General features: G+C 41.7%; 2 protein-coding genes across 4 annotated transcripts; one reads left to right on the forward strand and one right to left on the reverse strand.

Moving 5' to 3' along the window:
• Positions 1-329: 329 nt before the first annotated feature.
• Positions 330-2,029, forward strand: LOC112261109 (E3 ubiquitin-protein ligase RNF152). Of its 2 annotated transcripts, none has more exons than XM_024436451.2 (3): positions 330-757; positions 987-1,066; positions 1,262-2,029. In XM_024436451.2, exons 2-3 carry the CDS (start codon positions 987-989, stop codon positions 1,779-1,781), a joined length of 600 nt encoding a protein of 199 aa, XP_024292219.1. In that variant the 5' UTR covers positions 330-757; the 3' UTR covers positions 1,782-2,029. The 2 variants fall into 2 exon arrangements, with proteins under 2 accessions (XP_024292219.1, XP_024292218.1); XM_024436450.2 differs by having other exon boundaries at positions 418-757; positions 982-1,066.
• A 1,230-nt stretch (positions 2,030-3,259) lies between these two features.
• On the reverse strand, positions 3,260-21,156 carry LOC112261110 (glutamate decarboxylase 1-like). 2 transcript variants are annotated; one of them, XM_042328784.1, is made up of 15 exons: positions 21,056-21,156; positions 20,191-20,331; positions 14,721-14,963; positions 10,406-10,496; positions 9,614-9,726; positions 6,184-6,299; positions 6,018-6,097; positions 5,866-5,920; positions 5,461-5,577; positions 5,206-5,270; positions 4,907-4,985; positions 4,633-4,782; positions 4,379-4,486; positions 4,193-4,282; positions 3,260-4,021 (listed from the first exon to the last, which is right to left on the reverse strand). In XM_042328784.1, the coding sequence occupies exons 1-15, from the start codon at positions 21,150-21,152 to the stop codon at positions 3,824-3,826; spliced, it is 1,743 nt and encodes a 580-aa protein (XP_042184718.1). In that variant the 5' UTR covers positions 21,153-21,156; the 3' UTR covers positions 3,260-3,823. The 2 variants fall into 2 exon arrangements, with proteins under 2 accessions (XP_042184718.1, XP_042184719.1); XM_042328785.1 differs by lacking the exon at positions 4,379-4,486.
• Between the last annotated feature and the right edge of the window lie 1,526 nt (positions 21,157-22,682).

The raw sequence follows: 22,682 nt of genomic DNA on the forward strand, positions 1-22,682 counted from the left end.
CTATTGCTTTGTGAGAATACATGACTCCCTGTCAAAATAAAGGTTAAACAAAATGAGCTCCCACTCTTCCCACATGCTGACCTTTGACATCACCTACTAAGGAAATGACCTTGAAGACAGCATTATTGGCAGTTAAATGCAACAACCTTTCATGGCATTCAGTGTTTACGCAGCCTTTAAAGTAGACATTCACTTTTTAACTTCATGATTTAGGCTACACGGTAGTAACGTGTGGCGTCATGTAATATTTTGCTTTCAAATTACAGCTCCATCCACTTTTCTTTTCAGGTGATTATCAACTATATATAACCATTTCAAGTTAGTGGCAAAGCATTATCTTTGCATATGAAAAGTCCAAGGACTGCCTTAGAAAGCTCTAATTAAAGTACATTTTATTTTTGCAAACTTCAGGACTTAGGATAGGCTACTGCAGTAACTGTGGAAGGCAGGTTACAGAACTGTATCTACTGCCACTATGTAGAGGGATAATTTGACTGTGCTCGTGTGTCCTATTTAGACAACCTGGTGAACTGGTTTGGTTGGTATGTCAGTACTTGCAAGAACTTGAAAACGTTTTGTGGGCTGACATGCATTCTGTAACTCACGACTGCTTCTTCAACTAAAAACTTCAACCTGGACTAAGCCCATAAGATTGTCTTAAGATATTTTCAGCAACGTCACGCAGGAACTTCTCCTTAGGCTGCTGAGCGATAAAGATCTAGAGGTCAACATCCTTGCCAGTCCATACCAGATACAGGTTTGCTCATTATCTAGGCTTCTTTAATTTTTTTTGTTCAATGACAAAAATGGTTTCTTGTACTTTATCCTTATAGTCATACACAGGGTCTTGAAGGACACAGGCACACACAACACACACAGGGCAGGACATGACCAAGTAGTCTTTTGACTTTTTCAGTATGAGTGATTTAATGAAAATTACTGAATCACACACTGCCTTGACAAATGTCTTCTCTCTAATAGGGTAGATGGAGCCAGACATGGATTTAACTAAGTACAACACAACTGTAAAGAGGAGGGGAGGCGAGACCAAGAGCAGGAAATATCTGTGAGTCTCTCGCTGGATGTGCAATGGTTCCCTAATCTGCATACTCATACTGAGGGAACAAGACTATTTGTGGTTTGACATCTTATGCCTGTCATTGACACAACAGACCAAACTCATGATTATGGAACCCGTCTCACAACAAAACCTCATGTTAGAATGTCAGATCTGTCTGAACTGCTACAATTTGCGGCACAGGCCCAAGCTCTTGGACTGCCAACACACCTGCTGCTCTGTGTGCTTGACCCAGATGAAGATGAGCCTGAGTGAGCTGCGCTGCCCCTGGTGTCGCTCTGTCACCACCCTGCCACCTGGGGTCTCCGTCTCCCAGCTCCCAGATGACCCCGACATTATGGCCGTCATCTCTGTCCCATCCCCCCCAGAATACACACCTGTCTTCTTCAAACAGCTGCTTAGTAACACCTGCTACCTGTCTATAGACCACCAAGAGAGGGCTACAGTGTCTGGTGAACATTCAGGTAGGCACCTGCAGGCTGGGCAGACAAAGGAGATGTTTCCAGTGCCTGTGTCTGACGAGGGAAGCCCAGGGTTGGGGGAGGAACATGTGGAGAGCGAGCAAGGTTGTTGTAAGAGCTCGTTCACGACCAGGGCAGGCTTAGTGGTTCTTCTGGGTTTTGTCCTACTCTTACTTGTATACATTGTACTGTACAACATGAAATGCATTTACAAACGGTTCACCATGATATCCTGTGCCTAAAAGACTGGATACTAATAAGCTGTTTGGAATCTTTCTATCTCACTCCCAAAAATGACTGGACATTGTCACAATGCCAGTATTCAGGCTATTTCTTAACCAGAGATAGTGCTGTTGTACCGAGGGAAGAAATGGTTGTTATACTTTGTTTTAGGAATGTTTAGAGTTATAATGATGAATTAGAATTTTTCAAAGGATTTTTCATGTAGTTGTGCAATAAAGAGTTAAAACAATATAACCAATCACCATCATTCCAGCTTCTCTATTGTGATTCATTCAAAAAAGAAAAACAAAATCCTACTTGTGTTCATTCATATGAGAAACATAAAAACTGACCCATTTTAGAGCTCATGATTGGATTTGTTCAAGTCTTCCCTTTTACCTACAGATGGTAGTGATGGACTTTTTAGTGAAATTTTACTCTGAATTTTAGGCAACACACAATGACGGCAATATGATTAAACACTTTAATAACCCTTCAGTTGATACAATTACTAAATTACAGCGTCAACTGTTGCCTACTTAACACTAATATTTTGAAATGTTTGAAAATATCAAACTTGAGAAATTATATATAAAAAATTCAGATATACAGTACATTCAGAAAGTATTCAGACCCCTTGACCTTTTCCACATTTTGTTACATTACAGCCTTGTTCTAAAATGGATTCAAATGTTTTGATTCCACATCAATCTACACACAATGACAAAGCAAAAACAGGTTGTAGACATTTTAGCAAATGGCAGGGATTACAACCTCAAGTCTTCTTAGGTATGAAGCTACAAGCTTGACACACATGTTTTTAGGTCTCTCCAGAGATGTTCGAGTGGGTTCAAGTCCGGGCTCTGGCTGGGCGACTCAAGGACATTCAGAGACTTTTCCCGAAGCCACTCCTGCGTTGTCGTGGCTGTGTGCTTAGGGTTCTTGTCCTGTTGGAAGGTGAACCTTCACCCCAGTCTGAGGTCCGGAGCGCTCTGGAGCAGGTTTTCCTCAAGCATCTCTCTGTACTTTGCTCCTTTCATCTTTCATCTCCTTCTGTCTGACCACTCTACCATAAAGGCCTAATTGGTGGAGTGCTGCAGAGATGATTGTGCTTCTGGAACGTTCTCCCTTCTCCACAGAGGAACTCTGGAGCTATGTTTGAGTGACCATTGTGTTCTTGGTCACCTTCTTGACCAAGTCCCTTCTCCCCTGATTGCTCAGTTTGGCCTGGCGGCCAGCTCTTGGAAAAGCATTGAGGGTTCCAAACTTCTTCCAATTAAGAATGATGGAGGCCACTGTGTTCTTGGGGACTTTCAATGCTGCAGAAATGTTTTGGTATCCTTCCCCAGAGCTGTGCTACAACACAATCCTGTTTCGGAGCTCTACGGACAATGCCTTCAATCTCATGGCTTGGTTTTTGGCTGACATGTACTGTCAACTGTGGGACCTATATACCTACATGTGTGTGCCTTTCCAAATCATGTCCAATCAATTGAATTTACCACAGGTGGACTCCAATAAAGTTGTAGAGACATCTCAAGCATGATCAATGAAAACAGTATTCACCTGAGCTCTGTTTTGAGTCTCATAGCGAAAGGTCTGAATACTTATGTAAAGACGGTATTTCTGTTTGTATATTCTCATAAATTTACAAACATTTCGAACAAACAGTTTTTCCTTTGTCATTGTGGGATATTGTGTGTAGATTGATGTGGAAAACAATTATTTAATCAGTTTTAGAATAAGGCTGTAACGTAACAAAATGTGAAAAAAGTCAAGGGGTCTGAATACTTTCCGAATGCACTGTATAGGCTACAATATTGTTGTACACAAATAAAATGAATGTAGAAATGAACTGGCTACATTATAACAATTCCCTGATACTCTGGAATACAAAAATCATATTTGTATATATTTTTACATAAGAAGGACTGTAATTACACAACAAAACATTTAGAGATATATTTAGTTTTCTGATTGTTTTTACCCATTTCCCTCTAAATGCATGATTTACAGTTAATCTGAGCCACAATCTGATTCATAAAGTGGTCTCAAACCTGATTCACAAATCGGTTTCAGTCCTGATGCAGATGTCATGACCAAGAGAAGCGATCTCCTCCAAGAGGTAGTCCACATCCTCTGTCTGTGTGGCTGGGTTGGAGAAGACACATCGGAAGAAGTTAACTTTGTCTCCGAGCGGCTGATAGCCAATCATGGCCATCCCCTGCTCCATCATCTTGGCTTTGATCTTTGGTGCCACCTTAGAAACCAAACAGTGATTTAGCTTTATAGAGTATGAACAGAAGTCAATGTGCTGCTGCTAGTAATGAAGGATTACATATACAGTATCTAATGGATAAAGAACCACAAAGGTTGAATTAAGACGCATCTAATATATCACTAACATTAGAGATCCAAGGTGTAGCATTACCTCGTGGAGTCTCCTGTTCCTCTCAGGACCTGGTGACATGTTCCTCAGACTTGGTGGGATGTACCAGAAGCACACGTTGCTGTGTTCAGGCTGCATGGGGATGTATCACAGATAAAAGGCTTACAACGATTCATCTCACTGAGGAATTATTCAATAACTACAAGGGACTTTAAAAAACAGACTTACTTCGCTTTTGAAGACAAGTTCAAAGTCTGGTCTTTGTTTGAGTTTGTCAAACAAGTGCTCAGCATTTTCCAAACATTTATTGACCTGTGATTCAAAGCCTTCTGAACCCTAAGAAGAGAAATATATATATATATATATATATATATATATATATATATATAAAGCACTATAAATGTATCAAGGTGGGAATGAAGTTAGTTTTATTTACCAGTTGATAAATAAATATATAAAATCCATGTGAGTATGTTACATACCTTGGCCTTCCACATGAGCCACAGCTTGAAGACATCAACATGCCTGCCACACTGAATGGTCTTGTCTCCGGTGTCATAAGAGGTGTCGTAGTGCTTGTCAGTTTGGAAAAGGTATTCAGCACACATCTGATTGCAGTCTTTCAAGAGGCCCTGTGAGTGAGAAACCACTGACTACATTATGTTTGTGTATTTTGGAATGCGTGCAAATTGTAATTCAGGATGGAATGTTTTGGTAGTCTTGATTTTTAAATATTCATAGCGTTAGACTACACACCCTTTTCTTCACCAGTATGGCTGAGCATTGCAGCGGAGCACCCATCATTTTATGAGGGTTCCAAGTCACAGACCAGGCTCTGTAATAAACATAATTCAAATAGACCTGCATGTAAGATCCAATCAAGGCAGAACTGTTGAGGGTCAATTCCATTTCAATTGTGAATGGAAACAGTATCCCCAAAATGTAATTGATCCTGGCTGTATGGTAGAGTGAAATTCAGAAATCTATTATCCTTTTGGAGAGTTGTAAATGTTGGGTGTCCTCAAGTCTCTGTTCTCTCTGGTTACTGTACCTACCGTTCAATCCCTTGTAGTTTCACACGGTGCCGCTTGGACATCAACAGTCCTCCGCCCCAGGCTGCCTGTTAAGAAACAAAGAGAATTTTACTCTAACTACAATCTTGTCTTTATATATAACAAATTCTTATGGGGATGGTTTCCCAGACACAAATTATGCTTAGTACTGGACTAAAGCATGCCCAATTAAAATATGTCAGAAATAAGGCTAAATGTGTGTCCGGTAAGCCATGATGGATGCTATAAGGTAAATACATCAACATGCAGCCAGAGTCCATGGCTCTCACAGATGTCTGCGATGGCATTGAGAGGATCAAAGGCTCCGTACACAGTGGTGCCTGCTGTGGCATTGACGTAGAATGGGACACAACCCTGAAGAGAGAGAGAGAGAGAGATGACAAGAATCATGATGAGTGTATTGACCTGTTCCTGTGAAATAGTCCCTGCCAACACACTGGAGCTCTGGTAGCTCCTTTTATGCACCAGCCAATGTTGTTGACTGGTAAACAGAAATTCTGATTTGAGCGTATTCTGTTGGGGGTGTCTGTTTCATCCTAATTTGACTAAATCCATCAATGGCTGAAAATATATGCTTTCATGTATTTAATTCACAGCCCTGTATCCCTCAGTTTGGCAAGAGAAGACTCATTCATCCATTACCTGATCTTTGGCAGTAATGATACTTGACTCCAATTCTGCAGTGATCATCTTTCCCCTTGAATAGTAAAAAAATGACATCACTCATTTAGCTCTGATAATACTGTCAATGTTCACGATCAACAAATGCAAATCACACTCCCCTCCTTGCTTACCGGTCATTACATTTCACCACCACAACATTATCACTTCCTATCCCAAGGACTGCTGCAGATTTCTTGACTGAATAATGACTCTAGAATAGGGAAAAAGTATATGTCAGTATATGTTTATAGATAATATGAATAAGCATGACCTAATGTGAATACTGGTGACGCGTACATGTGCTGATGTGAAGAGGATTAGCCTGGGCAGAGCAGTCATCCCTTTGGTCTTCACTTCAGGGAAGAAGTGGTATCTGGCCAGTAGTACACTGTACAGATTGGACATGGTCCCACCTAAGGAAATATATACATTTATTTTTACTTTTATATTATATTTATTTAACTAGGCAAGTCAGTTAAGAACAAATTGTTATTTACAATGACAGTCTACCAAAAGGCAAAAGGCCTCCTGTGGGGATGGGGGCTGGGATTAAAAAGATAAATAAATTAAATAAAAATATAGGGCAAAACACACATCACGACAAGAGAGACAACACAACATAAAAAGAGACCTAAGACGACAACATGGCAGCAACACATGACAACACAGCATGGTAGCAACACAACATGGTAGCAGCACAAAACAGGGTACAAACATTCTTTTTTTTTTTTTTCTTTTTTTAATTTTACCCCTTTTTTTCTCCCCAATTTCGTGGTATCCAATTGTTGTAGTAGCTACTATCTTGTCTCATCGCTACAACTCCCGTACGGGCTCGGGAGAGACGAAGGTTGAAAGTCATGCGTCCTCCGATACACAACCCAACCAGCCGTATTGCTTCTTAACACAGCGCGCATCCAACCCGGAAGCCAGCCGCACCAATGTGTCGGAGGGTACACCGTGCACCTGGCAACCTTGGTTAGCGCGCACTGCGCCCGGCCCGCCACAGGAGTCGCTGGTGCGCGATGAGACAAGGACATCCCTACCGACCAAGCCCTCCCTAACCCGGACGACGCTATGCCAATTGTGCGTCGCCCCACGGACCTCCCGGTCGCGGCCAGTTCCGACAGTGCCTGGGCGCGAAACCAGGGACTCTGATGGCACAGCTGGCGCTGCAGTACAGCGCCTTTAACCACTGCGCCACCCGGGAGGCCCGGTACAAACATTCTTGGGCACAGACAACAGCACAAAGAGCAAGAAGGTGGAGACAACAATACATCACACAAAGCAGCCACAACTGTCAGTACCTTTAACAGAATGTGACTGGCAGAACGGGTGTTGTACAGTAGTTCTTCCTGTAAAAGTTGCGCCATACTGTTGCACACCTTGCGGGCTGCCGCAGAATTCTATGGCCCGTTTTTTCATTGTCAGCTATTGTTGCCATTAATGCTAGTTAGTGCTAGTTTGACCACCAGAGGGCATGTTTGAGAAGCATTTGATAGTCTTCAATACTGTCTGTACTAGAGAATTTAAAGTGATTGTAATCTGAATAAAGGCCAAAATAATATTTATAAAGGCCAAAAGATTTATTTCTGTTTTAGAGGGAGAGAAACCAAAAGCCCAGCATGCCTATTTTTTGGACAAGGACATCCCGGGGCGGCCAAACCCTCCCCTAACCCGGAAGACGCTGGGCCAATTGTGCACCGCCCTATGGGACTCCCAATCACGGTCGGATGTGAATGGAGGGTGAGGGCTGCAATAGATATCTCAGATAGGGGGGAGTGAGGCCTAAGAGGGTTTTATAAATAAGCAACAACCAGTGGGTCTTGCGACTGTTATACAGAGATGACCAGTTAACAGAAGAGTATAGAGTGCAGTGATGTGTCCTATAAGGAGCATTGGTGGCAAATCTGATGGCCAAATGGTAAAGTACATCTTGCCACTCGAGAGCACCCTTACTTGCCGATCTATAAATTACGTCTCCATAATCTAGCATGGGTAGGATGATCATCTGAATCAGGGTTAGTTTGACAGCTGGGGTGAAAGAGGAGAGATTACAATAGAGGAAATCAAGTCTAGATTTAATTTTAGCCTGCAGCTTTGATATGTGCTGAGAGGAGGACAGTGTACTGTCTAGCCATACTCCCAAGTACTTGTATGAGGTGACTACCTCAAGCTTTAAACTTTAAACCCCCAGAGGAGATTGGCATTCTTCTTACCAAACCACAAGGTTAAGGGCAGAGAAAGCTTGTTGGACACTAAGAAAGCTTTGTTGTAGAGCGATTAACACAATATCTGAGGAGGGGCCAGTATAAGATTGTATAATCTGCATATAAATAGAGGACTAACCTTGGCTGCCTTCCAAGCAATGGGAACCTCCCCAGAGATGAGAGAGGTCAGAGATAGGTGTCGCGATTATACGGGGCAGCAATATTAAAGAAGAAAGGGTCTAAACGATCTGACCCAGATGGTTTTTTGGGGTGAAGTTTAAGGAGCTCATTTAGCACCTCGGACTCAATGACCGCCTGCAGGGAGAAACTTTGTAGCGGGGCAGGGGAAAAAGAGGGAGGAGCATTGGGGCTAGTTGCATTAGTGGGAGATGAGGAAATGTTTGACGGGCAAGGAGGCATGGCTGAGTCAAATACGAATCCGGCCTTAATGAAGTTGTGATTAAAGAGCTCAGCCATGTGCTTCTTGTCAGTAACAACCACATCATCAACTTTAAGTGACATGGGCAGCTGTGAGGAGGAGGGTTTATTCTCCAGGTCTTTAATCGTTTTCCAGAACTTCTTGGGGTTAGACCCACAGAGAGAGAACTGCTCCTTAAAGTAACTAACATTGGCCTTCCGGATAGCCTGAGTGTACTTATTTCTCATTTGCCTGAACGAGAGCCAGTCAGCCTGAGTATGCACGTGCTGAGCCTTTCGTCAAATGCAATTCTTGAGGTGGAGTAACTCTGCAAGATCATGGTCAAACCAGGGGCTGAACCTGTATCTAATTCTCATTTTCTTTATGGGGGAGGGTTTGTTAACAATATCACTGAAGATATCAAAAAAGAAGGTCCAAGCTTCTTCGAACAAAGGGAATAAAGCAGATTCTGTACCAATTTACAGAGGCCAGGTCATGAAGGAAGGCTTGCTCATTAAATATTTTTAGCTAGCGTCTATGACAAATCAGAAGCTTCTAGTGTTAACGTGCAGAAATCCAAGGCTTTTACGAGAGCTGAAATCAGTGAAACATATATCAGAGCACAAGTCAGAATTGTGGCTAGCAACAGTAGATGGGCCAGGGTGTACATGCACATTTCCAGATATCATCAACAGTAATACAATTAAGGCATGGCAGAGGACAGGGAAAGCTCTGCAGTGTTGATTTGTGACATTTGAATGTGCATTAGATGGAAACGTGATCATGTTATACAGCAATTTCATCAGGTAGCATGAATACAAAGCCGGCGAGAGGTGGTTAGAATAGGATCGGGGCCAAAGGTCTGTGTAACCTACAGAGAGTCATAGAGAGTACTGTATTATAGGTGGATATCTGAGAGATTGTTTTAAGCTTATAATTTCATTGAACTTCATAACAACTAAACAATATATCCAAAATTATTAAGAGGACACAATGAACCAATTCAGTGAAAGTAACAAGGATAAATGTAACAAAGTGTATGTTTGTCATTGGCTACATTGTTTGTATCGATAGCAAGGTCGGAATGTAGCTAACCCTGTACCTGGACAGAAAACTCCATCCCCCTCTTCCTCTGACCAACCCACAATCTCCTGCATCTTCCTCAGTAGAATCTCCTCCATCAGAATGAACACTGGGGACACTTCATATGTAAACCTAGAAAAAAGTTTTTACACTTTAACTCATATTGCAGAATGACATTTACCAGAGGACAGATCCCACCATGGGCCATACACTCTTTGAAAAAAGGTGCTACCTTGGACCTAAAAGGGTTATTTGGCTGTCCCCATAGGAGAACCCTTTGAAAAAACATTTTGGTTCTAGGTAGAACCCTTTTGAGTTCCATGTAGAACCTTTAACATAGAGGGTTCTACCTGGAACCAAAAAGGATTCTCCTATGGGGAGAGCCAAAGAACCCTTTTGGAGCCCTTTTTTCTAAGAATGTAGTGTAACCTGGGGCTGTATGTATCAAGCGTATAGGAGTGCTGATATAGGATCAGATTCACCCTGTCCATATTATTTTATTCATTATGATTTAAAACAGCGTTTTCCAAACTCGGTCCTGCCCCCCCAAACATGCACCCAGAGGGAATGTACTTTTTTAAAAAACATTTCCCCCCTGGGTGCATGTTTTGTTTTTTGCCCTAGCACTACACAGCTGATTCAAATAATAAAAGCTTGATGATGATTTTTTTTGGTTGCTTCCAATTGGCTCATTCATTCCTCCTCCTCTCCCCTGTAACTATTCCCCAGGTCGTTGCTGTAAATGAGAATATGTTCTCAGTCATCTTACCTGGTAAAATAAGGGTTAAATAAAAAGGAATGTAAATGTTACATGTTTGTGTTGGCGGTAGACGTCAGCCATTCCCCGGCCAGACCGATGACATCCAGCCCTGATGACAGCTGATTGAAAAAGCGTGGGTGACCTGGGGACAGATGAGGACATTCTGGAACATTCTACTAATCAATAATGTCTATGATGTCTATAATGTCAGCCATTCCCATGGCCAGAACCAATGACATACTGGTACATGGAGTATGGGGGGGGGGTAACTGTACACATATTTTTATTTGACCGTTCGATACTGGGACTTCGGTTCCCGAATGAATACATTAAAAAAACACACAAAAAACCACTAAGCCTACAGTATAAGCTTAGAGTAAATCTGAACTGAAAAAAAACAAACATTTCAGGCTATTCTGTTAAAAACAACTGGAGCCTATGCACATTTTGTAGTAAAAATTCAAATTGGCAAATTTCATAGTCCTTTTGCAGCCAAGAACTAGATCTGTATGATGGCGAGTGGTTGGGTCGATAAACAAGGAGGATTCTACAGCATCGTTTAAGAACATTTTGACTTCCCAGTAGATTACAACAGCAATGGACAGAGAGAATATGTCGACACTGATCAACGAGAATAGCCCATGTAGCTGTCAACACCTCAAACATGTTGACACATGAATGCCGACACAGACATAACACTAACCTTAACCCCTAACCCAGCGTTTCCCAAACTCGGTCCTCGGGACCCCAAGGGGTGCATTAACATTATTAAAACGTGCACCCCTTGGGGTTTGGAAAACCCTGCCCTAACCCTACGTTATCCACCTAGCTAATGTTAGCATTAGTGACCTAGCTAACCTTAGCCACAACAAATTGGAATTCATAACATATCATACGTTTTTCAAATTTGTGATATATTGTACTCAGTTCGTAACTTATTGTACGAATTGAAATTTGTAACATATACAAATTGTAATTCGCAACATATCATACAAAATGGATGATGGACATCCACAAATGAATACATACCATGCAAAACTTAACATATCATACTAATTGGAATGTCCCAGATTTAAATGTAATATGTTACATCTACTCCTGAGTCCAGGTTGGCCTACATCACCTACAAAACGAAAAAACAGCACCACTTCGTCTCCACTCTGCAATAGGGGAGAGTTGTCTATCAGTTTTTTTGCTGCTTTGGGGAGGGTTGTGTGATTTTTTTATTGGACACAGAGGAGGGTAGTGAGTTTTTTCCCCCTGGTTTACATTCACTCTTTGGCAGGTTTTACTATAGAATGTCTTCCATTCTATCCATATTTCCTCATCTGCTTGCATGCACCTCACCTATATCTGTCACGACTTCCGCCGAAGTTGGCTCCCCTGCCTGTTCGGGCGGTGCTCGGCGGTCGTCGTCACTGGCCTACTAGCCGCCACCGATCCCTTTTTCGTTTTCTGTTTGTTTTGTCTTATTAGTTGCACCTGTGTTTTGTGTTTGCTTGATGGGCTTCATTATTTATAGCTAGGCTACCCGCCCTTGTTTTGTGCGGGATTACTCTTATGTTACGTGTGTATGATTTTGGTATTCGTGCTCCGGACCTGGTACCCTGTGTGTTTGGGTTAGTCCACATTTTCCGCGCCCTGTGTTGTGGGCATTGTTTTCGGTGTGATATTAAAGTGCACTTCTTCCTGTGGAACTATATGCTCTCTGCTCCTGATTCTTCCTCACTCACCTAGTTTCCCGTGACAATATCAAGGTGTTTTGATACATCCCTTTTACAATGAGCTTTTCCGTGCACTAACTTTCCTTATAAACTGGGTGGTTTGAGCCCTGAAAACTGATATACCACGGGTATGACAAAAAATAACTTTTTACTGTTCTAATTATGTTGGTAACCAGTTTATAATAGCATTAAGGCACCTCTGGGGTTTGTGGCGAATATACTGTACCACGTTGCGTTGTGCTTATGAACAACCCTTGGCCATATACCACACCCCCTCGGGCCTTATTGGTTAACTATACCACAGGTCAATATACAGCCTAAATGTCAACCCTGCCGTCTCATCTCTCCACTCAGTGACAATAATGGTTGGTGGATCATTTGTCCAGATCTGCAATAGGCTAACTAGCAATCATAGCACACATAAAAGCATTCAAAGCTGCATCAATTTTCAATATGAATCCACAAGAACAAATAGGAATAGCTGAGGAGAGGCCAAGTGCATCAATGCGCATGAAAGAACAGTGGTAGCCCGATTACCAACGACATTGAGACAGACTACAGGGATGAGGTGAGGGCCCTGGTGGAGTGGTGCCAGGAAAATAACATCTCCTTCAATGTCACCAAAACAAAGGAGCTGATCATGGACTTCAGGAGAAAGCTGAGGGAACACACCCCCATCCACATCGACGGGACCGAAGTGGAGAAGGTGAACAGCTCCTTGGGGTACACATCACTGACAAACTGAAATGGTCCACACATACCGACAGTGTGGTGAAGAAGGCGCAACTGTGCCTTTTCAACCTCAGGAGGCTGAAGAAAGTTGTTGTGGCCCCTAAGACCCTCACAAACTTTTACAGATGTACCATTGGAATATATCACCACCTAGTATGGCCCTCCAGGACATCTACAGCACATGGTGTCACAGGAAGGCCAAGAAGATCATCAAGGACCTCAGTCACCCGAGCCACGGCCTGTTCACCACATTACCCTCCAGAAGGCGAGGTCAGTACAGGTGCATCAAAGATGGAACCGAGAGACTGAAAAACAGCTTTCATCTCAAGGCCATCAGACTATTAAATAGTCACCACTTGCCTCCGCCCAGTACCCCTAGTTACTGTCACTAGCCGGCTACCACCCGGTTACTCTAACATGCACCTTAGAGGCTGTTGCCCTATGTACAGCACATAGTCATGGAACACTGGCACTTTAATAATGTTTGACAGAACACTGCGGACTCAGTTGTTGTGTGTTGTTAGATACTGCTTTATTTCGCTACACCCACAATAACATCTGCTAAATATGTGTATGTGACCAATACAATTTGATTTGATCTTGTTTAGGGACAATACAATTATCTTATCTAGACTAGCCTACAACACCACAATGCAATGAATAATTGCATTATTGTTTTCAAGTGAGTACAAAATTCTACTCTCGGCTGCAGTGAACATTTTTTATTTGAATAACGTGCAAAAGCCCTGTGATATGAATGTTTCTTTACGTTTAGCTCAGTTGTGGGTCTACTCTCGACAGTGTATAAGATCTAGAAAGGTATAGTAGCAGGCCAGTCTGGCTGTATTTTTACTTCTGATACTGATATGCGTGATCTGTTGCAGATCATTATTTTCCCAAGTCGTCCTATAATAATGTGGCCATAATAGAGATGGGTTGGCTAATAATGTCACAAAAACTATGTTCGCTTCCATAGGGGAGAAGTCAGCCTGTTGTTGTGATTCTGTTGTTGTGATTCTGGGTCGCCAGATTACTAGCAAGAATGACAAGATACTGCCATGTGGGGAATTGTAAGTGGCTCATTTAACCTGGCTCATGTACCTAACAACTTGTTTCAACTTGTGTTTTGACACATTTCACATTAATGCTAATATGGCAAAACATTTGCTAGATAGTTAACCACCAACTGTAACAATGTATTTGAGAGACAACAAGTGGTTATTGTGCAAATGTATGTATGTTTTCAATAAACATTGGAGACAAAATATAGCTTACATATAGCTTACAACCAGTCACAATGTTTTCATCTGATTTGGCTACTTCAAAAGTCTCCTGTAGGCATGTGCAAGTTTGTCCAATATATAATTCCAGCATCCTCAAAATGGCTTGACATTAACCCGGTTTCCATCCATCCTTTTAATGCGAGTAAAGTACATGTTGGATAAAGCATTTCATGACCAGCCTGATGTAAACAGCTAGCTAATTTGTTGGCAAACTTTCCAAATGTCGACAAAACAAAATGCACTTAACAAGGTGGGATATTTTTGTGTCTGTAAAATTAATTATGCAAGAAATGGCAGTAGAAAAGCTTTAATGCTCAAATATTGATATAATAACCATCATATCCAGGGGTTGCGTTAGAGTACAGAAATCTGTATTTTAAACAATTTCACCTGTGCTGTCATAAAGCATTATGACTCATGATCATCTTGAATCAGGAGTACCAATACTTTGTATTTTCTTAAATAAACAAAAAGGAACTACATTAACTGTTGGCATTTCATTTTCTCGCTGTACCTGAACTGAACCCTAACCCCAAAACTGCAATATGTACTGAACCTTGGGCTTGGTGAAGCGTTACACCCCTAATGGAGTACGTTTGGCAAAACAGTCAACAGCTCTTACGGTACCTGTTTTGACTCCATACTTCAAGGTGTCCCTGCAGTCGACCAGGAGTTGTTCCAGGTTATCGGGCTGGTCTGGGAGCTCCAGACTGAAGCCCTCCAGGCCCTCTCTGAGCTGGTGAGGGTGGTGGAAGTCCAGGACTTTGGAGCTCCGTCTGAACGACTTGCAGACATAGCTGAGGAGAATGTTCACCAGCTCTTGGAAGAAACTTTTGGTTGTGTCCTCACCACGGAGAGCAGGGAGTAGATCTAAACATTAAAGGGACACAGTCAGGGCTCTAAATGAACTTTTTTAAATTGGTAGTCAGTGCTCATCTTTAAATAATTAAGAGCACCAAAAAGTATTTAGGAGCACCATAAAAAGGTATTGATTTCAATTGATTTAGCCTATAGGCCTGAGAGCACATCCAAGAGTACCTTTCCTTTTTTCCAGTGCCATCTTAAAGAATACTGGTGGTCGCGTTATCAGATTGTTAGTCAGCTAGGTAACATGACTGGATAAGGTTGTTTGTTATCTAACAGTTAGCGGCCCGCGAGTAGTTTTTAAAAGGTCCAGAACACATGTATTGAAAGAAAAAGTTATTTGCTCCGGTAATATGATTCATGTTAGGCTAGCTAATGCTAAAGCGGCCCACAAGACAATACAGGTATTAGTCAAAGCTTGTGAATATTGTATGTGAATTTCCATATATCAATGACACTACCAAAAGGGTTGAATTGTTCAGCAACATGTGCAGTGAATGCTAACATGGCTTGTGTGGTGAAAGGTACATAATGCATTTATTTTAATCTCGCTATCAGGCCACTGTATGCTGTGACATGAGCCTGGATGGTGACACGTCTTCTTCAAGCTGCCTGACTGAACACTGGGGCCTTCAGTGGTACCAAAAGCAAGGGCCCTATCTGGGAAGGGCCCTACTTGTCTCACAGCCATTCTGTCAACATGTATTCTATTAACCACTCAAATTCATGCAAACTGCAGACGCAAGCACTGACTTACACTGAGTATACAAAACATTCTTTATACTGAGTTGCACCCTCTTTTGCCCTCAGAACAGCCTCATTTTGTCAGGGCATGGACTCTACAATGTGTTGATGCTGGCCCATGTTGACTCCAATGCTTCTCAGAGTTGTGTCAAGTTGGCTGGATGTCCTTTTGGTGGTAGACCATCCTTGATGCACACAGGAAACTGTTGAGCATGCAAACCCAGCAGCGTTGCAGTTCTTGATACACTCAAACCAGTGCACCTGACACTGACTACCATACTCTGTTCAAAGGCAGTTAAATCTTTTGTCTTGCCCATTCACCCTCTGAATGGCACATATACGCAATCCATGTCCCAATTGTTTCAAGACTTAAAAATTCTTCTTTAATCTGCCTCCTCTTCATCTACACTGATTGAAGTGGATTTAACAAGAGATCAATAAGGGATCACAGCTTTAACCTGGATTCACCTGGTCAGTCTGTCAAGGACAGAGCAGATGTTCTTAATATTTTGTACACTTAGTGTTTATTTGGCATTGTGTTTTAGGTTATTGTCCTGCTGAAAAGGGAATCTGTCTACCAGTGTCTGTTGGAAAGGAGACTGAACCAGGTTTTCCTCTATATTCTACATGTCCCATTCTTTAATCTTGTCTGGAATATGTATTTTAGTTGACACCCCAATGATGTGTCTGATATACACTGAACAAAAATGTAAAAGCAACATGTAAAGTGTTGGTCCCATGTTCCATTAGCTGAAATAAAAGACCCCAGAAATTAAACTGTAACTCAGTAAAATCTATGAAATTGCTGCATGTTGTATTTATAGTTTTGTTCAGTGCATTCGGAAAGTATTCAGACCCCTTCCCCTTTTCCAAATGTTGTTCCATTAGCCTTATTCTAAAATGGATTAAAACATGTATTCCTCATCAATCTACACACAATACCCCATAATGATAATGTGTTAAAGAACAGATTGGGGAATTTTACCAAAACATTTCTGCAGCATTGAAGGTCCCCAACAACACAGTGGCCATCATTCTTAAATGGAAGAAGTTTGGAACCACCAAGACTCTTCCTAGAGCTGGTCACTCGGCCAAAATGAGCAATCAGGGGGAGAAGGGCCTTGGTCAGGGAGGTGACCAAGAACCCAATGGTCCCTCTGACATAGCTCCAGAGTTCCTCTGTGGAGATGGTAGAACCTTCCAGAAGGACAACGATCTCTGCAGCACTCCACCAATCAGGCCTTTATGGTAGAGTAGCCAGACGGAAGCAGTTCTTCAGTAAAAGGCACATGGCCCGCTTGGAGTTTGCTAAAAGGCTAAGGTTACTTTATAAACAAGATTCTCTGGTCTGATAAAACCAAGACTGAACTCTTTGGCCTGAATGCCAAGCTCCACATCTGGAGGAAAACTGGCACCTACGGCAAAGCATGGTGATGGCAGCATCATGCTGTGGGGATGTTTTTCAGTGGCAGGGACTGGAAGACTAGTCAGGATCGGGGGAAAGATCAATGGAGCAAAGTACAGAGAGATCCTTGATGAAAACCTGCTCCAGAGAGCTCAGGACCTCAGACTGGGGTGAAGCTTCACCTTCCAACAGGACAATGACCCTAAGCACACAGCCAAGACAACGCAGGAGTGATTTCGGGACAAGTCTCTGAATGTCCTTGAGTGGCCCAGCCAGAGCCCGGACTTGAACCCGATCGAAGATCTCTGGAGAGACCTGAAAATAGGTGTGCAGTGACGCTCCCCATCCAACTTGACAGAGCTTGAGAGAATATGCAGAGAAGAAAGAAGAAACTACTCAAATACAGGTGTGCCAAGCTTGTAGCGTCATACCCCAAAAGACTTAAGGCTATAATCGCTGCCGAAGGTGCTTCGACAAAGTACTGAGTAAAGGGTTAACTTATGTAAATGTGATATTTCTGTTTTTATTTTTTTTAAATAAATTTGCTAAAAATATATTTTTAAACTATTTTTGCTTTGTCATTATGGGGCATTGTGTGTAGATTGATGGGAAAAACTATTTAATACATTTTAGAATAAGACTGTAGCAAAATGTTGAAGTCAAGGGGTCTGAATACTTTCCAATGCACTTTATCAGATTGATAAATATGTGCACTACTTATTAGTATTTCTTTCTAAACCATTTGTCTTTTTCCCCCCTTAACCCCTAAACCATAGCCTCAACAATGTTAGCCACCTAGCTAACGTTAGCCACAACAAATTGGAATTTGTAACATATCATACGTATTGGAAATTCATAACATACTGTACAAATTGTAATTTGTAACATATCACAAATGAATACATACCATACTAAATTGAGGGAGACAGATTTACGTTTACGATGTTTTGTCTACTTCAGAGTCCAGGTTGATCTGAACTGCCTCAGTGAATGATGCCCCTCCTGCATGTGTACAGGAACACAATTCCCAGGGAGGATAGACAGTATTACTGATGACTGTATCGGTAATGTGTTTTCAGACCCTCCCTTAGTCATATTTTCGCGGGGTAGAAATCTCAGATATCAATTGGTAAACTCTGATTTACCACCACAAAATACCCCCACACAACATCTCCTTGAGCCTCTACCGGATGGAAACTACAAGTGTAATTGCTGCACTCAATGCAATGGCACTTACAAATGTAGATCCTTCAAACATCCTCAAACAGGGAAACAGATCACAATCAAAGGTGTTATCACGTGCGTCACTAAGGCAGTTATTTATCTTATAACTTGTCCTTGTGGTAAAAATTATGAGGGCAAAACGAAGCGTGAACTAAAAGTACGAATCTCTGAGCATTGTAGCACCATTGTAATGAACACAATGGGAGACCGAGAGCTGGTTTTAAGTGTAGGGCACAGCAGGTGTTTATTGTAAAGGACCACAGGAGGAGGCAGGTAGCTGGGTCCAGGGGCAGGCAGAAGGTCATACACAGGGGGTCTAAAAAGGCAACAGTACAGGCAGGGAAAAGGCTAGTAACGTCGTCCGGGAGATCAGGCAACAGGTAGATAACAGGAAATCCGGCTAAAGTACAGGCAGGGAATAGGCAAAAGTCTTCGTTAGTGAGGCAGGCAAAAGGCTTCGTTAGTGAGGAAGGCAAAAGGCTTCGTTAGTGAGGCAGGCAAAAGGCTTCGTTAGTGAGGCAAGCAAAAACTATCATACAGGAGAGGATTAAAATACGGGAAAACCAGCGCTTCGACTAGAAGTGTGTCACAAAACAAACAATACCTCACAATGATGGGGTGCAAAGAACTGAACTAAATAGTGTGTGATACTGACATACAGGTGTGTGAACAGGTGATCAGAATTCAGGTGATTGGGATCTATGTGTTTGAGAGTGAGCTGGAAAGTGGGCTGGAAAGTGAGCTGCGTTCAGGGGATCTACGTGTTTGAGAGTATGAGTTGGAAGCAGACGTTATAAGAATTAGGTGCAACAACTTTATTTTGTCCCTTCATCATATCAGCATTGAACACGTCCCCCTCCCTAGGTGAAGGGATGACCGTGACAATTTATTGTTAAAACGAGAGGCCGTTTGGACCTTTAATTTAATTTGCTATCCATTGTAAATACTGTTTGTAGGCCTATGTAGCCAAATTGTACCTATGATCGTATGTTATCCATTCATGTTTTTTACATGTTCTATTTACAGTATATCTGTAAATAATCAACCAATATAATCAAGCCACAGCCGGCCATGATTACAGACACCTGTGTGTGTCCTTTCAAACTATATAAAACTATTATAAACTGGGTGGGTCGAGCCCTGAATGCTGATTGGCTGACAGCCATGGTACAGCAGACCATATATCGTGGGTATGACAAAACATTTATTTTTACTGTTCTAATTACATTGGTAACCAGTTTATAACAGCAATAAGGCACCTTGAGGGTTTGTGGCGTTGAGTTGTGCCTAAGAACAGCACTTAACCGTGGCCATATACCACACCCCCATGGGCCTTATTGCTTAAGTGATCTGCAGTGTTTGTCAATATACCCTGATGAAGACAACTTGGCTGTCGAAACTTTGGTTATTAAATTATTTCATCTGAGCTCCTAGAGTGTGCGGCTGTCCTTTTTTTTCAAGTGTTCTACTCCACTAGCCAGTACCTCGCCTAAACAGGTGTACATTTCTTTCACCTTCAGGATAGAAAGCCAGACCATGTTGATCTTGTATGTGTCTTCTGCATCTGCATTGTTTGCTGTTTGGGATTTTAGGCTGGGTTTCTGTATAGCACTTTGTAACATCGGCTGATGTAAAAAAACGTTTAATAAATACATTTTATTGACATGTGTCCCAAATGGCATCCTAGTCCCCACACTGCTCTACCTTTGACCTTACGGGCCCTAGTCAAAAGTATGGCACTCTATAGGGAAAAAGGTCCCATTTGGGACGAAGACCTCGAGTGCAGTTTAACTGATGAAAAGGCCACCAGCAGTAGCTTTCATCAGCCTCATAATGCAGCTTTTGTTGGCCTGGCTTTACCTTTGTTGTATATGCAGCTGAAGTCCTTGGGTATGCAGGTGTTGTCACTTGTCTGTGGAGAGTTGATATTGTCAGAGGAGCTTCTCTGTTTACTCTCTGCCAAAATCTGCCCACCAGGTGTAGATTTTTCTGTGATGCTTTCTGGAACAAATAAAAGCAGAGTACATGATGATCCGACACCAATATTAACATATCTGCTGTAAATTGTCATGAATAATTATTTGAGTTTTGCCTGTAAAGTAGAGACTGAAGATCAAAGGAAAGCGTACTAGTCAGGTGGGTTGTGAGGGCAGGGTGGGAAGAAGCATCTTAGTCACCCGTATATTCTTTGATTGAAACCATTTAAGCAACAGGAAACTCAGGCCATGTAATCAGGAGCAAAGTTTTGTGTGTAACCCAGTCTGCCCGTTTGAAGGATCAAAATGGCCAGGGCCAGGTCAGAGAAATGAACAGACTGTCAAAAGATTGTGAGTCTGGCCTGGAGGGACGATTGTGTGTATGCAGTTAATAGATACAAACTTAACAAAAGTAATTGCAACACATTATTAAAACTAAAAAGTAGTCTGACTTGTTCTTTGTCTCCACTCAACAATATCAAGCAAATACAGAGTTCCCAACCAGATCACATGTTGCATATGTTATTTACATACCATGTGTACCATGTGAGTACAAAATATTGTTCAAATAGATTGATATGCTAGCACAAATATGATTTCTTATTCATAGATATCATAAGGGTTTACTGCTTTACCTGAGCGAATGTCTCAAAACACAAACAAAAATCACATCATGACATAACTGACATAACCCATAGATATACCATATAGATACATCTAAATAATTGATATGCTCATTTGACTCTGACCTGGTAGCTGCAAGTAATCCATAATGTGTCCACATATGATTGAGTTCTGGGAGTGAAGTTTGTCCAGTATCTCACTGTTCCACTGCTGCCCCTCCATGAGATGCACCTGGAATGGTTTTGTGGAATATATAACCCCCTGGAGGAACTAGGCGTGGTGGTGGGCGCATTATGACACAAGGCTATTCAACCTGAATGAAACAATGCTATTCCAAAAACCTTTGAGAATGAGAGCCTCCCCAAAATGTTTCTGACAATCACTAGCTACCACATCAATTCATTATGATCTCTTCTGTCTTTTATTGTCCTTTTGTGTGTAATTATTTGGCTCAAAATATGTTAGTGTGTGCTACTCAACCCGCATACAGCACTCTGAAGGATCAAAAAGAGACTGTTGTGAATGTTTCCTTTGATCTGAAGACATGATTGGAATAATATATTAAAACTGGCAACTGGATTTATATGACATTAAAATAATAATTATTGTTTGTGAGAGCATGTTTAAGTGTCTAGCTCAATGTCTTTCTTGATACACATGGTCTTACTCGTAGTAATGAATTTCTTACTCTTGAAATGTTGGTAATATTTCTAGATTCTCATCTGAGAAGGGTGTTATTTGCAAACAAGACATTATGGCGTTATCTATTATAATATGACGAGCAAAAGTTGTAATTTTTTTTTTTGAAGGGCGCAATTAATATTTAAGATTAATAAAGTTGTTATTAATTTTAGAGGGATTAACACTGTATGTTTTTTCCCTATCTGTAATACACATGATTTCCAGGGTTCTGGTTGTGTGGGTTGATGTTCACTAGACTCGATGCTATATGTTAAACTCATATCTGTTGATAGGGATTGACACCAGACTGGAGGTCCAAGGACCAAGGACACTGTTGTAATTTATGAAAGACTGATTCTTTAGCAGCTGACAAAGTTGGTTTGACTTCCTGGTGCAGTGTAATTAGGATATAAGGGTGAAGGCCAAGTTAAACATTATTCTCTGCTCCTGTGCAGGATACTGTGCTCCCTGTTTGCAAACTTGTATTAAACCATATTGATTTAAGATGGACTATATCCGTAACTGCATTTCTCTTTTGTTCACCTGAAAATTCTCTTTTAAGCTTGGTGACGAGGATGGGATGTGAACAGTCAGGTGAGCGAATGGCTTTGGTCAAAAAATAAGAAAGATAAAGCTGAGAAGGCAGCTGTGTTAATACAGTGTGTATCAACACAGCTGACATACTGTTTAAAAAGCTTTTTGGATCCCCTGTTATCAATACTCCAGCACCCTCCACATTGCGAGGATACCGACATTGAGACTTCTTCTAAAATGTTTTATGAGATTGGAGAACACATTGGGAAGGATCTTAGACCATTCCTCCATACAGAATATTGTGAGTATCCTACGTCTGTGCTTATGGACTGCCCAAAACCACAGGTTTTGAATGGGGTTGATGTCTGGAGAATTTGATGTGTGCTTGGGGTTATTGTCTTGCTGGAAGATCCATTTGCAGTCAAGTTTCAACCTCCAGGCAGAGGCAACCAGGTTTTTGGTTAAAATGTCCTGGTACTGGGGAACGTTCATGATGCCGTTGACCTTAACAAAGGCCCCAGGACCAGTGGAAGCAAA

Source organism: Oncorhynchus tshawytscha, linkage group LG10, assembly GCF_018296145.1.
Source record: "Oncorhynchus tshawytscha isolate Ot180627B linkage group LG10, Otsh_v2.0, whole genome shotgun sequence".
Taxonomy (NCBI): domain Eukaryota; kingdom Metazoa; phylum Chordata; class Actinopteri; order Salmoniformes; family Salmonidae; genus Oncorhynchus; species Oncorhynchus tshawytscha.